Genomic DNA, 12,592 nt, shown 5'->3' with positions numbered 1-12,592 from the left:
CCTTGGACTGAGATTCTGTAACCCGTGTTTCAAAAGTACTTGAGAAATTGAAGGAAATGTATTTACGGTAATAAAATCCCTCAAAAGAAAAGAACTCAGGGAAGCTTTTATTAACATTAATCAAATTCCTCACATTTTTAATGGCTACTACCCACCAATTCAACAAATAAATGTTAAAAAGCGTAACCATCTTAACTTCTGCTCTCCACGGAAATTGATGAAATTCTTGGGCATTCTCTTTGATATAATTTATTACCATACTCTGAGCTGAACAATACTACTAATTTCTGTCTACATGTCATGCATGTGACATGACAGTAGTACTGAATGACAGCAGAAAGTGTAACTAAGGTAGTGCCACAATAACACTTTCAAAGTTACAAACTTTAAATTACCAGGTTTAGTCTGTGGTACTTCTGGCCCGACAGATGTTTTGGTTTTGGAAGGAATGAGCAGTGTTTCTTTTGGAGCTGAAAGAAAAGGAAAAAGATTATTATTGTATTCTTCAGGAGTCATGATCCAATGCCATATTTAGCCCACAGAAAAAGCATGCCTGAAATGCCTGAAAAAAAGACAATAACAATTCCATGGCTTTCTGGAACCTGAAACAAAATGACTACCCGAAACACAGAAAAGTCCTAGCACTGTATTGTAGGATGAGTTGAGCTAGTGGCTAAAATTCTTGCTCTAAAGGAAAAATCAGACCACTGAACTTGGTTGGAGATCTGATGAATACGGGCTTCTCACCAGATACGAGCTCTAGGCTATTTCTACTTTACTTCTATGATAAAACTGAGACTCATCTGTATAGAGAAACATGCACGTGTGTAAGCGTGTGCAAGAATGAAGAACAGTGGAATGATGTTACACAAATTACTACAGCAGAGCACGTTCTCTAGAAATTTCTCCATTGAAATATTAAAAATACCCGCATCTTAACTTTAAGGAAACTTATTTACCCATTGTTGCCCAATGCTCAGTGATAGTAGAAGATTTTGTAATAATTGGTTGTGGAGTTGTCTGATGGATTGCTGTTAAGGAGAAAATGTGAAGAATCTTAGAATATGAAATGTAACAGAAACAAACTATTTCTAAAACTTTCAAAATGTCCCAAACTAAAGAATAGCAGAACGTCTTAAAAATCAACTGCTGACAGATACCATTATCTTTCTCCTATTAACTTCTCCTATACATTCCTTATATAAAAAAAAATGGGAAGAGACACAGCCCCCCGTAACTATTTTAAGACTGCTTTTGTTTCAGTATAGCACACAGCGTCAGTTGCTAACTGTGCAAGAACATTGCAAAGGAGTTCTGTTGCATTTTACGGTTAAAAAAAAATAAAATATGCTCACAGAGAAGCATCTCTGATTACCAGGAAGTAATCAGAGAGAAGTCAGTCTATCTAACCACTGAAATTCTTCAACACCCACATTATTGTATTTTAGTCATGATTTTATTGCTTTACTAAAAATCTTACTATTATTTAGAGTGTAGTTTTGACATATCTTGGATTGATTGACTTAAGTGTAATGCATTTGTTTCAGCACAAAATCTGCTACAAATAATTCCATTAAAAAGCACGAAACCTGAGGCTAAGGGAAAGAATGATTAAACACAAACACAAAATCAAAAGAATGACTCCATTACCAGGTTTGGTGTGTGGCAGTCTTGATTTTTCAGATGTTTTTGATTTGGTATGAATGAACTGTTTTTCAGTTGGAGCTGAAATAAAAACAAACAGCACCCAAAACAATAATTGGGAAAACACACTGCTTTCATACCACACAGGGAACATAAGTACGATCTGATCTGTAATAAGGCAAATTATGTAAGAGTAAAGCTGAAAATCAATCATTTGTAATTCCTGCAAAGAAAGGAAGACAAATTAAATGGCCACTGACACAAACAGACTTCCCCAAAATAAAACATACAAATTGGTAGTTTTGGATGAAGCCGTGAAGAATATAGTCACAAACAGCATAGTAATGGGACAAAAATGGAAAGCAGTAGCCTGTATATTCTACATCTGCCATACATGAGTATCTGAGGACTTGATCTATTTTTCAGTGGATGCTTTGTACTAGACTTGATTTATAAACACACTTCTTTATTCTTATGTGGGAACTATTCAATCTTGCTATCTTCATACTCTTCAGTTAAAAATTCTTGCCATACAGGAATCATTTACTGGAAAAGGTTATCTTAGCACTTGCTAGTCTGTGATTCACACCAATGTGGGAGGTCCTCAAAACACATGCCTTAGCCTGTGCATTCTTCATCCCCTTTGCTCTGCAGAACTATTTTCTGCATATGAATATTACATCACGTAGCCCCAGATGTATACAACAGGGCACATAGACTCATAAAGCTATATAAAGAGATATCAAATGAATACTAACCTAAGTATCAATACATACAGGGAATATATATGACAACAGAAACGTGATAGAAAGTATTTTTCATTTCCTATTTCTCTTCATTGTTTGAAGATTATTAAATGGCTATTAATACTTCATTAATGATATCATTTCATTCTCAGAAAATCATGGTCAACATCTGTCTCTGAAACTGAGGACAGAGAACAAAGATTGCTCAAGCAATACTCCTGCTACTCAATCCTGCTTGGATTCATTGACCCCTATTTGGTCGACATCTGACATTTAACCTAAGAAGAAAGAATTCTCAGCTAATGTTTCATATATTTACGGAAGTTTTCCCAACATGGATGACTAGAAATTAGGAGAGAAAATGGCTTTAAGAGCTAGTATTTGTTTTGGACCACACAGCTGGTCTGATTTGGTACAGGTTATGCTAGAGTTGATACCTTATAATTTTCCTTGCAATTTTCTTCTGTAAAATTATAACATAAGGAGTGAAGGAGAAGAATATTTTAGGATGATGGTATCCATACCTCAGATGCAGAAATTACAGGAATCACTACCTGCTCTTTAAATAAAGTTCCCTTTTACTGAAAATTATATAACATCTGAAGAATTACGCCATCCTGACAGGAAAGGCTAGAAGACGAGGAAAAGAACCTTCAAAAGTAAATGAGCTCATGTATTATTACCCTTATCGATACCAAAGAGCAAGCAAGTATCTAGAAGCAGAGTAAAACTTCATTATTAGTTTTAGTATTATGTAATGAGCTTTTTCTAAGAATACCTTCTCTAACAAGAATGGAAAATAGAGTAATTGGTTATGAAATACATATGATTACCCAATGTTGCCTTTGTTCTTTCAGGAATATGAGGAATCATAGTAGTATCTGGTTCATGGAAGAAGGTTGGAATGATTTCTGTTGGAAAAAATGTCGATAAATGCTCAGAATAATGAAGAGAGTCTCCCTTTCCTCCCCACCCTCTAAAAAACAGCCTTCAGCTCCTAATATATACACCAGGAAGATGTGTTTTAAAAAAGCAATGGGCATTTACCCTCAGAGATTTATGGTTACAGAGAGTTCAATTTTGTTTGGTTTTTTGTTTGTTTTTAACATCTAGATAGTTAAAAAACAACAATAATAACCCTTCAGTGAAATCAGTGATTATCTTATACAGGTCAGTCAGATTTATGATGGGGAGTCTCCCAATCAAAATACAACTGAAGTGAATCCTCAGTCTAACCTGGATGAAAATATATACATAAAGAAAAAAACACTGCAACATCTTTAAGAGGCTTATAAGCATTTCAAAAACATGGAGCAAACAATTGAACTGTGTTGCACAGATAAAAGCTGTGAATAACTTTTTAGCATTGATTTAAGCATACCAGTCATTACTATTCTTCTGGTAATATGCATCTAATACAAAATAAAGTCTCGAACTATTGCAGTTTCCATCAATGGTATGACTTAACTGCAGCATTGCAGAGGTTTCTTAAGCTAGAGTGATACCCAGGTAACAGCAAATGTACTGTTGACAACTCCCCCCACTGCCCACCCTGAAAGCAGTTGCTCAACTATCAACCTAAGCTTGACAAAAGACCAGATAATTTACCGGGCTTGCTGCGTGGAGCATCTGGGATGGGAGGTGCTTTAGGTTTAAAGGGAGTATGTTGTGGTTCTTTAGGAGCTGAAAGAAAATATCTGTTTTAAGAGTTTATACTCTTCAGAAGCTAGACAGGTTCATTGCACAGGCACTGCATGCCTTGTGCTTGCAAAGAAAAACAAGATCCTTATATGAGAGACTGGAAAAACGAGTATCAGAATTTAAAGGGAAAAGAAAATCATGATGAAAACATGGGTGGAAAATTGATCAAGGAAGCAAAATCTGGAGTCAAGCAACAAAAAGTGAAAGAACACAGACAACTATCGTGGAGATGCTTCCTTCTGCATTTCAGAGCTCATAACTGCAATGCCCATGGCATGCTTGTCTCCTAGAAGTGTCAAAGGAATTACAATGAGTGTGAGAGTAAAAGAAAATTTCTGTGACGACAACATAACAGCTAGTAATTTTTCAATACCTGGAACAGAGTAGAATTAAGTTCACCAAATATTAAAGAAAACAAATTAAAACCCCATAGAGATGAGTGAAAAACAGACTAATGATATGTGATCTTCGGTCCAAGGAGCAGCAGGGAAAAAGTAATAATGACCAGTCCAAGGCATCATCTTGACCTTTTGCTGTCTTTGGTTGTTCAGCTGCAAATGTAGTATGTGCCAAAACTTCATAAAAACAAGAATGTACACAAAATTAGTGATAAGTACAAGCAAAAGGGTAAAAATACTCTTTACATGACTAATTTATTTCCAAATTGGAACACGTACTTAAATTTTTTTTTTTTTTTTTTTTTGCTTTAATTATTTATTGGTGGAATTAGTGCATATAGGCTCACTCTAAAAAAAGGTTCAACTGATGCTTTCAGAACCACCAGGGATTACAGAGGTTTGGCAGTTCACTAGTATGTACATCCCTATATATTTTGAAGGATCAAATTCCATTACCAGGACACATAAAATCTGAGTGGCTTCAGTTACAGATATTTAGAATCATACATGAAGGCCCTCAAATACGTTTTTCTCTAAGCATTTTTTGATAGATCCAGAAGAGATGCAATTTCCAAGAACATTCTTAGAATGTTTGTATATTTTCTACAATGTTTGTATGTATTCTACCCTGCTATGCAGATTATTCATCAGTGATAGCTGTCATATGACTGAAAAGCGTATACAAATCATCAAACTCAGCCATTAAAAATACAAATCAGCTTTATCTTCCTTTAAGCATATATTTAATGATTGTTAGAAAATCTATTTGTTTGTTATATGAAGAGATGTTAATAAATACTTGATTTGTTGAGGAAAGATAACCCAAAAGAAACCCTGAATATTCAAATACAACAAAACAACAATGTATTTACCAGGTTTTGTGTGTGGTACATCTGGACTTGGTGATGCTCTGGGCTTGGAAGAGACTCGTCTGCTTTCTTTTGGACCTGTGAAGATGAGCGAAGTTTTTAACATGTTATTGAGGATGATGATTCAACATAAGTCTTTTAAATTTTCTGACAACAGACTCATTTTCTACAAAAAATTGTTTTAGGAAGTGTTTATTCCATTTGAAAATAAACACAGAGATCATCTGTCAATGCCATCAGTATTATGTTAGTGAAGAGACTAAAGACAAAGTGACTGTTATAGTGCAGTGTTGGACTAACTCTCCACTCATCTCAATTCTATCAAATTGAGCTGTAATTCTAACAGTTCCCTTAGTGTTAATCTTCTCAAGTGTTCTCAAGTGTTTCTTCCCAGGTGCCCTTTCAACTGTTTCATATTCAAAAAATCTGATGCTCATTTAAATCAACTTCGCATTAAAAAAAAAATCTCCCGCAAAGCAGTCAAAGCAGAAAAAATGTGGAAATTTACCACTAATTTTCAAATGGACAGAACTATTTCCAAAGTTCTTAGAACAGTTCTTAGGACTACAAATACCTCTATCACATTCTGTGGAAAATTAGACTAAAATTTTCCTATGTGCATGGGCTCAAGATGAATGTTAACCTCACATTCCTACCATTATACAACTTATTGACATTTTTATATATATAGCTGATTATCTTGTTCCGTGACAGCTATGTAGCAAACTTTGATTATGACAGTAAAACAGCCTAGTCAATAAGTAACTGTGTTCCTTCAGAAAACCTATCAATTTTGAAAATTTTCAAACTGATAAAACTTTCATGCACTAAAGGGCAAAATATTGATAAGCTTACTTGCTCTAGTTGGAGGAACACGTGGACTGGGTGGTGTTTTAGGTCTGGAAGGCCCATGACGTGTATCTTTAGGAGCTGAAAGAAAGAAACTGGGTTACACCATGCTAAAATTTTCTGAGGTATCTGTAATCACTCCTACCCATAAAAGTCAACAAAAACAGAGCAAAGATTTTAACCAGAGATATTCTATGGATGTGATGCAAGAGAGAAGATTTTTTTTTGGAACAAAATCAGGCTATCGAGAAAAGAAATGATCTTCTGTGACATATTGTCAACTAAGCATGTGATAGAATCACTGGTTCTATTTACGAAGAGGACTTTAAAAATAAAAGAAGAAAAGAAAATAAGGAGCTTCAAATACACACCACTGCTCTGTAATGGAGGTTGTACTGGAATGATTCACAGTACCAGAGTCAAATGATAAAAATGTCTTAGTCAAATGGACCTGACTTCAAGGAATTGTATGACCCAAAGATCACCGAAGTGATTCTGTTCTGATGGTGGAATTGAGGCTTGAGTGAAACAGAACTATTTTTCAGATCTCTATGAAGGACCGAATTTCATTTAGTAAAACTGGAGGGGAAGGGAAGCAGATAAAGAAAACTTGCAGTATGCAGCTCTGCTCATCCAAACCACATGACTAATTAGAACAGTGCAACCTCTATAGTATGACCAAGAACATGTAAGTTAGGATCCTGTTCTGATCTGCCCTCTGCCTCTTATCATTGAATATTGAAGGAAATTGGCCTATGTTATATGCATAAAAACTTGAAAGGATCCTCCTCAATTGTTTTGTAGAAAATAAGAAAAGAGACAGAGTTAAATTATTCAGGCACATACAAAGAAAGGTGACAACCTTTTGCAGGTCTACTCTTAATGATTTGCATTGAAGAGGAAAGACAACATGACTAGTCAAGTAAGAAAGTATCATTACCTACTGTTGACTTCGGTTTCTCAGTTCTAGAAGTAATTGGTTCCAGAACTGCATTAGCACAATAAAAAACAAAAACAAGTATTACCAAGAACAATCAAAACATTACAATCACTACCTCCACAATGATCACACCATCCTTACTTCAGCCAATAACAGATGGTCACTCCTTGAAGCTCAGTAGGTCAGAGTATTATGCTGCTCAGGACTGCCTACAGTTCAAGGCAATAGTTCTAATACAGAGCAGAGCCCAAATATAAATCTGAAGCTTTTTTAATAAGCCACAAAGAAATTCAACTTTGTACACTTTCCTGACTTTCAAGGTTCTCATTCAAACAATAGGTGTAGACTTACTGAAGGGAAAAAGAGCTGTCATCTTTCTGCCCATTTCTCCAGCAGCACCATCTAATACCTTGGATACCCATACTGGGTCTGGCTGGGAAGGAGTTTATTTTCTTAATAGTAGCCCCTGTGGTACTCTGGTTTAGATTTTTGACCAAGACAGTGCTGATAACAGACCAATCTTTTAGCTATTGCTGAATAGTACTTGTTACGCCATCAAGGACTTTGTTTTTCACTCTGCCCTCAAGCAAGTAGGCTTGGGGATGGGTAAGATGCCAGGAGGGCAAACAGCAAGGACAGCTGAACCAAGCTGACCAGAGGGATATTCCATCTCATATAATGTCATGCTTAGCAATAACACTGGGGGGTACTCTTTCCGAAGGACCTATTGCTCCTGGACTGGCATTGGTCTGCTAATGGGATGTGGTGAGTTGTTGCCTTTGTATCACTTGTTTCCCCCCCGCCTTTTTATCCTTCGCTTGTTAAACACTCTTTATCTTGAACTATGTTTTTTTCTCTCTCTCTTTTGCTCTTCTGATTCTCTCCCACAACACACTGCAGTGTGGAATGAGCAAATGGCTAGTGGGTGCTTAGTTGCTGGCTGGGGTCAACCCACCACAGTACCTCTTGCAATTGCTTGTGTGAGTTGTATAACTTTCTTTCTCCATCCTTCATTAGCTCAGGGTAGCAAATTGCTCTATACCAAGCTGTGTAAACTACTTTATAGAAAGTAATACACATTGTTAAATCTCTGACCAACATAAGGGCTGTGCAAAAGTGAACTGAAAAGTATAAATTAATCATTGTGCCTGGGAAAGAGAAAACAAATACATAATTTGAGAAATAAAAAAAAACCACAACAAACCCTTCCTCTCTGCAGTGAATCCGCTCCTTTTCACTTTCACAAAACCCAAGCAAATTCACACAGAAAAGATCTATTTCCCCTGACAACTGCACAGAAAATGCTCACTGTTGCAGTGACTTAAAATGTAAAAAAGAACCGAACAGAGATTTTAAACCTATCAGGTTCTTCTTATAAATTCCACATCTCATGACGTTTGATACTGGATTTTATTCCCCAAGGACTGCTCCAACAATTATGCCCAAGGGATACATATAAATCTGAAGCTCCACTGATCACAGTAGAATTCATAAGACACACATATCAATCTAATAAGATAAAGAAACAGTGTACTTACCAGGCTTGGTTTGTGACACCTCTGAGCTTGGTGTTGTTCTAGGTTTAGAGGGAACACGCTGTGTTTCTTTTGGAACTGAAATTAAAAAAAAAGACAACTATTAAAATTTTCAAGAACTCATACTGACAGAAGACATAATATTAAAAAAGAACATATGCCTTTGGGACCCTGCGGAAACACAAAAAGCTTGTATGAGTAATGGAGAAGTATGAATGTCTGGTACACAAATGAATAGTGCTGATGGAGAACCACTGTAACAGGATAACATAAAGCAGGGCCAGTATGGATGGACTAGTATAAAAGATAAAGCAGCACGTGACAGAAACTGAGTATAGAGACACACAGTCAAAGGTAGATTGTGGTGCTTCCATCAACTTTACAGAACATATTTGTGTGCGAAAAACCAAACAAGATTATGAGTTGTTAGTGTAAAATCACAAAAAAAAAAATTACAAAAGGATGAAATGAAAGAGTAAAACACTATTGCAGTGGAATATAATGAAGATGTGCTTGTGATACTTGGTGCATACTGAGAAGAAAGCTAAATGTGATGGTCTCTGTAGGTAAAACTGTTACCTATTGTTGGTTTTAGTTGATCAGTTCTAAGTGTTACAGATTCCAGGACTGTATCAGAAACAAAACATAAAAGCCATTATGAAAATTGAAGAGAATAATTCCACTTACATTTAGTATTAGTTGTCTAGTAACTGCATTTTCAATTATATACTATGTATACCATCTCACACTGTAACTGTTATATTAAATGAAGTCTCTGAGTGTAGCAGTGTAAGCTGAAACATAATATGAGCCCAGCTCTCCCATGGGCTTCAATGATATATCCAATGTGTATCACCCCTTTATTCAGAAAATGACTTTGTAGGGACACAAATGACTTCCCTTTGTGGTGTATTTCAGATGCAGTTTATATACACAATTGGAATCAGAGACCACTTGCTTGTTTTCTGGATGCTATATTATTAAAGAGCATTACGGTGTATTGCATTGCATGATCACATACTTCAGCTCTAAACTGACATGGATATAAAATAACACTGGGTGTTTAAGGTGCATAAGGATACTGATGTTATTTCTTTGCATTTCCCACATCAGAAAAAGAGGCACAATAGAAACGGTATCCCTCTTTGTGTCAATGCTTCTGTATGGGTGACAATAAAAAAAATTCTTTGCATCTTTTAAGACAGTCACAATTTAAGTGGATTATGCTGTAAAAAAAGTTCTGTATATTATAGATTATTCAAGGAATAGTTTTTTTTTTTTTTAAAAAAAAAGCAACCGTAAAACAGTAAGATGAAGTATTGTATAAACAGTATGTGGAAGTCCTATGAGAAGTTGCATTTTAGGTTGTAGTTTAGAAGCAATGTTTTACAATGTTACATGGTTAAAAAATTATGAACGAACAAGGATTTTGACTGTTTCCTACATGAGAAAATCATATTTAATAGATAACATCAGCTTTCAAAAATACTGCTTCATGTCTACAATTTCAAGATATCCAGAAATGTTATTATAATGAAATTTTTCACGATTACCAAAAGATAACATATGTTGACAAATTTTCATACCCTTGTTATTTTCTGGTGATATTACAAACCAGATAGCAGAGGACAGAGAGTAGTTTTTTCTGCCTGCCACTGAATTCAACTTCCCTCACATTTAATGACATAGTACAAAACTCCAGTATTTTGAAATACGCATAAAGGATCATTAATGCTAATAAATATTAATATTTATTAAAAAAATAGTAACTATGCACTGGGTAAGTTGCTCATTTATGCAGAAAATAATAATGTGATGAAATTAAGTAATTATGACTTAAAAGGGAAACATATTTGTTCTAACAATGCAAAGCAGTGCTGGAAAGAATTGTACCACCTAAGTAGCTCTAATACATTAATTGTTAGGTATTTGCTTTAGCTAACACTGTAATTTGAGTTTAGCAACAATACTCTCATCCTGCTGCCATGAAGTATCAGAGATTTACTCTTTTGCATTATGAAAAATACCTAGGCAATGTTACCACTCCTGAAAACTGCAAACAAATTACCGAACACACAGCAGAACAGAACCCCATTATGTTTTAACTGGCTCAGATAACTAAACAGCTGCTCAAACATACGTTTCAATCCAATATAAACTGTATTAGAAATAATCACACAAAGTAATTTACCATCTTTGATTTGTGGAATATGAGGTTTGGGTGAAGTTTTAGGTTTAGAAGGAATACGCTGAGTCTCCTTTGGAGCTGGAAGAGAAAATATGGGTAAGAAATTGGTTAAATTGCACAGTAATTAGCGTTTGATATCAAGTTGAACATACAAACACAGAAACCTCACACCTGCAAGAGAGAAAAAAAGTTTCTTTATAGGAAGTAGGAAAGAAAGTCAGGTAATACTCTCTGTGTGTTTACATCAATCTAAGCAAGAGAGTGGAATTTCAGCAATTTTTGAAGCTCAGGTTTTATTTTTTTAAATAAAAAGCTGGGAGAAGCACAGACAAGCATAATCATGAGAAAGGAGAGCTGCCAGCATCGTTTTCTTAAAAAAAAAAGAGACATTCCAACTGTGAAGAAAGCAATATGTACAACTGTCATGAATACCCAGCGAAAGAATTGCCTAGAAGAAAAATGAAGGTTAATGAGACACTCCTAAGGCATAAGGTGATGACTTCAGTGATGCCTTCTGTGATGAAAAAGCAAACACAACAGCTTGCCAAGGAAATATCATTACCTATCGTTGACCTTGGTGGTTCAATTCTAAGTGTAATAGGTTCCAAGACTGCAACAGAAACAGCGTGACAAGGTAAGTATGGAATGTATGCCAAAACACTTAAAATTACTCCACTGGTAAGTATAAAAGCAGGTGCTAATACTACACCACAGTAAGGCTGATCTTCAAATTAACTTTCAGTTTTAAAAGCATGGACAATTAAACTTCCTACTAATATTGGTTCAATAAGAAAAATACAATTGCACAGACTTGATGGCAACGAAAGCAAATATATTTTAATAGAAATCAGTAAATCCTCGAACAAGCAAGGGAAGAGAGCACACAGCTTAACTCAGAGACAGCAAGGGACTCCTGATACACAAAAATGTCAGATATCCCCAAACTGAAGTCTGCTACTACTTGAAAGTGGCATCTTGACCATGACAAAACAGCTAATTGTTTCCTCTAAAGTGAACAGTCAAGCAGATGACTAAAAGGCTGCTATTGATACAGCTATGTAATTATCTGAAAATATATATTTTGATAACGTCTCTTAGGTTTTTCTCATTATATCCTCTTATAATTTGGATCACAAAACCAATACATCAGGTCCTTTTTTCTACTCACAAGCTATGTCAAACTGGGGGAAAAAGGAAAAAAAATAATCACAATCCTAAATTATGAAGTGGTACAATCTATTAAAAATAACAGTACAGAAAATATATTAAAATAATATTAATTGATAATCTTTCTAATGTGCTCACTACATATCCCTGGTTTGCAATGACTTTGCTGTTACTCAAGCACAGCAATTGCTTTCAGAATTTAAATTCAAAATCTTTCTGTAAAATATTCATTTCTATTTTCAGATTGCTCTTAAAAAATCAGTGATTTCTTAAAATGAAAAAAAACCCACAACAACCTTCAAATATTAAGAATAGAAAGCAAGTCTGTTAGATCTGCAATTTCTTTTTTTTCTGAAGCAATCTGGTTTCTCTTTGTATAAATATTATCCCAAAATAATGAACAAGTTCTTTCTCCCCTGGTGCTATGGGTTTAATGCGTGAAATATTTTTGGATATGGGCAAAACTAGCAGACAGAGCTTTTGAAGAAAGGGATAATCAGAGAGTTAGATGCTTTTCTGTAGCAAAATTAGCTTCTATGAGATTAGCCAAAATTC

The 12,592-nt window shown here is 35.2% G+C and overlaps 1 protein-coding gene across 25 annotated transcripts in view; it reads right to left on the bottom strand.

Moving 5' to 3' along the window:
* ABI3BP (ABI family member 3 binding protein) overlaps positions 1-12,592 on the bottom strand; it is a 152,185-nt gene that overhangs the window by 41,054 nt on the left and 98,539 nt on the right. For 22 of the 25 annotated variants that reach the window (XM_014947274.1, XM_014947284.1, XM_014947275.1 and 19 more), the window contains 12 exons: positions 11,433-11,480; positions 10,874-10,948; positions 9,262-9,309; positions 8,686-8,760; positions 7,148-7,195; positions 6,214-6,288; positions 5,362-5,436; positions 3,999-4,073; positions 3,224-3,301; positions 1,651-1,725; positions 960-1,031; positions 396-470 (listed from right to left, as the gene is read on the bottom strand). In XM_014947274.1, coding sequence (XP_014802760.1) covers positions 396-470; positions 960-1,031; positions 1,651-1,725; positions 3,224-3,301; positions 3,999-4,073; positions 5,362-5,436; positions 6,214-6,288; positions 7,148-7,195; positions 8,686-8,760; positions 9,262-9,309; positions 10,874-10,948; positions 11,433-11,480 — 819 coding nt within the window. The remainder of the gene's footprint in view (positions 1-395; positions 471-959; positions 1,032-1,650; positions 1,726-3,223; positions 3,302-3,998; positions 4,074-5,361; positions 5,437-6,213; positions 6,289-7,147; positions 7,196-8,685; positions 8,761-9,261; positions 9,310-10,873; positions 10,949-11,432; positions 11,481-12,592) is intronic. The other 3 variants (XM_014947276.1, XM_014947300.1, XM_014947294.1) reach the window with 3 other exon arrangements.

This window comes from Calidris pugnax, unplaced genomic scaffold (assembly GCF_001431845.1).
Source record: "Calidris pugnax isolate Ruff unplaced genomic scaffold, ASM143184v1 scaffold95, whole genome shotgun sequence".
NCBI classification, from domain to species: Eukaryota; Metazoa; Chordata; class Aves; order Charadriiformes; family Scolopacidae; genus Calidris; species Calidris pugnax.
This window is presented reverse-complemented; position numbering and strand designations above follow the sequence as displayed.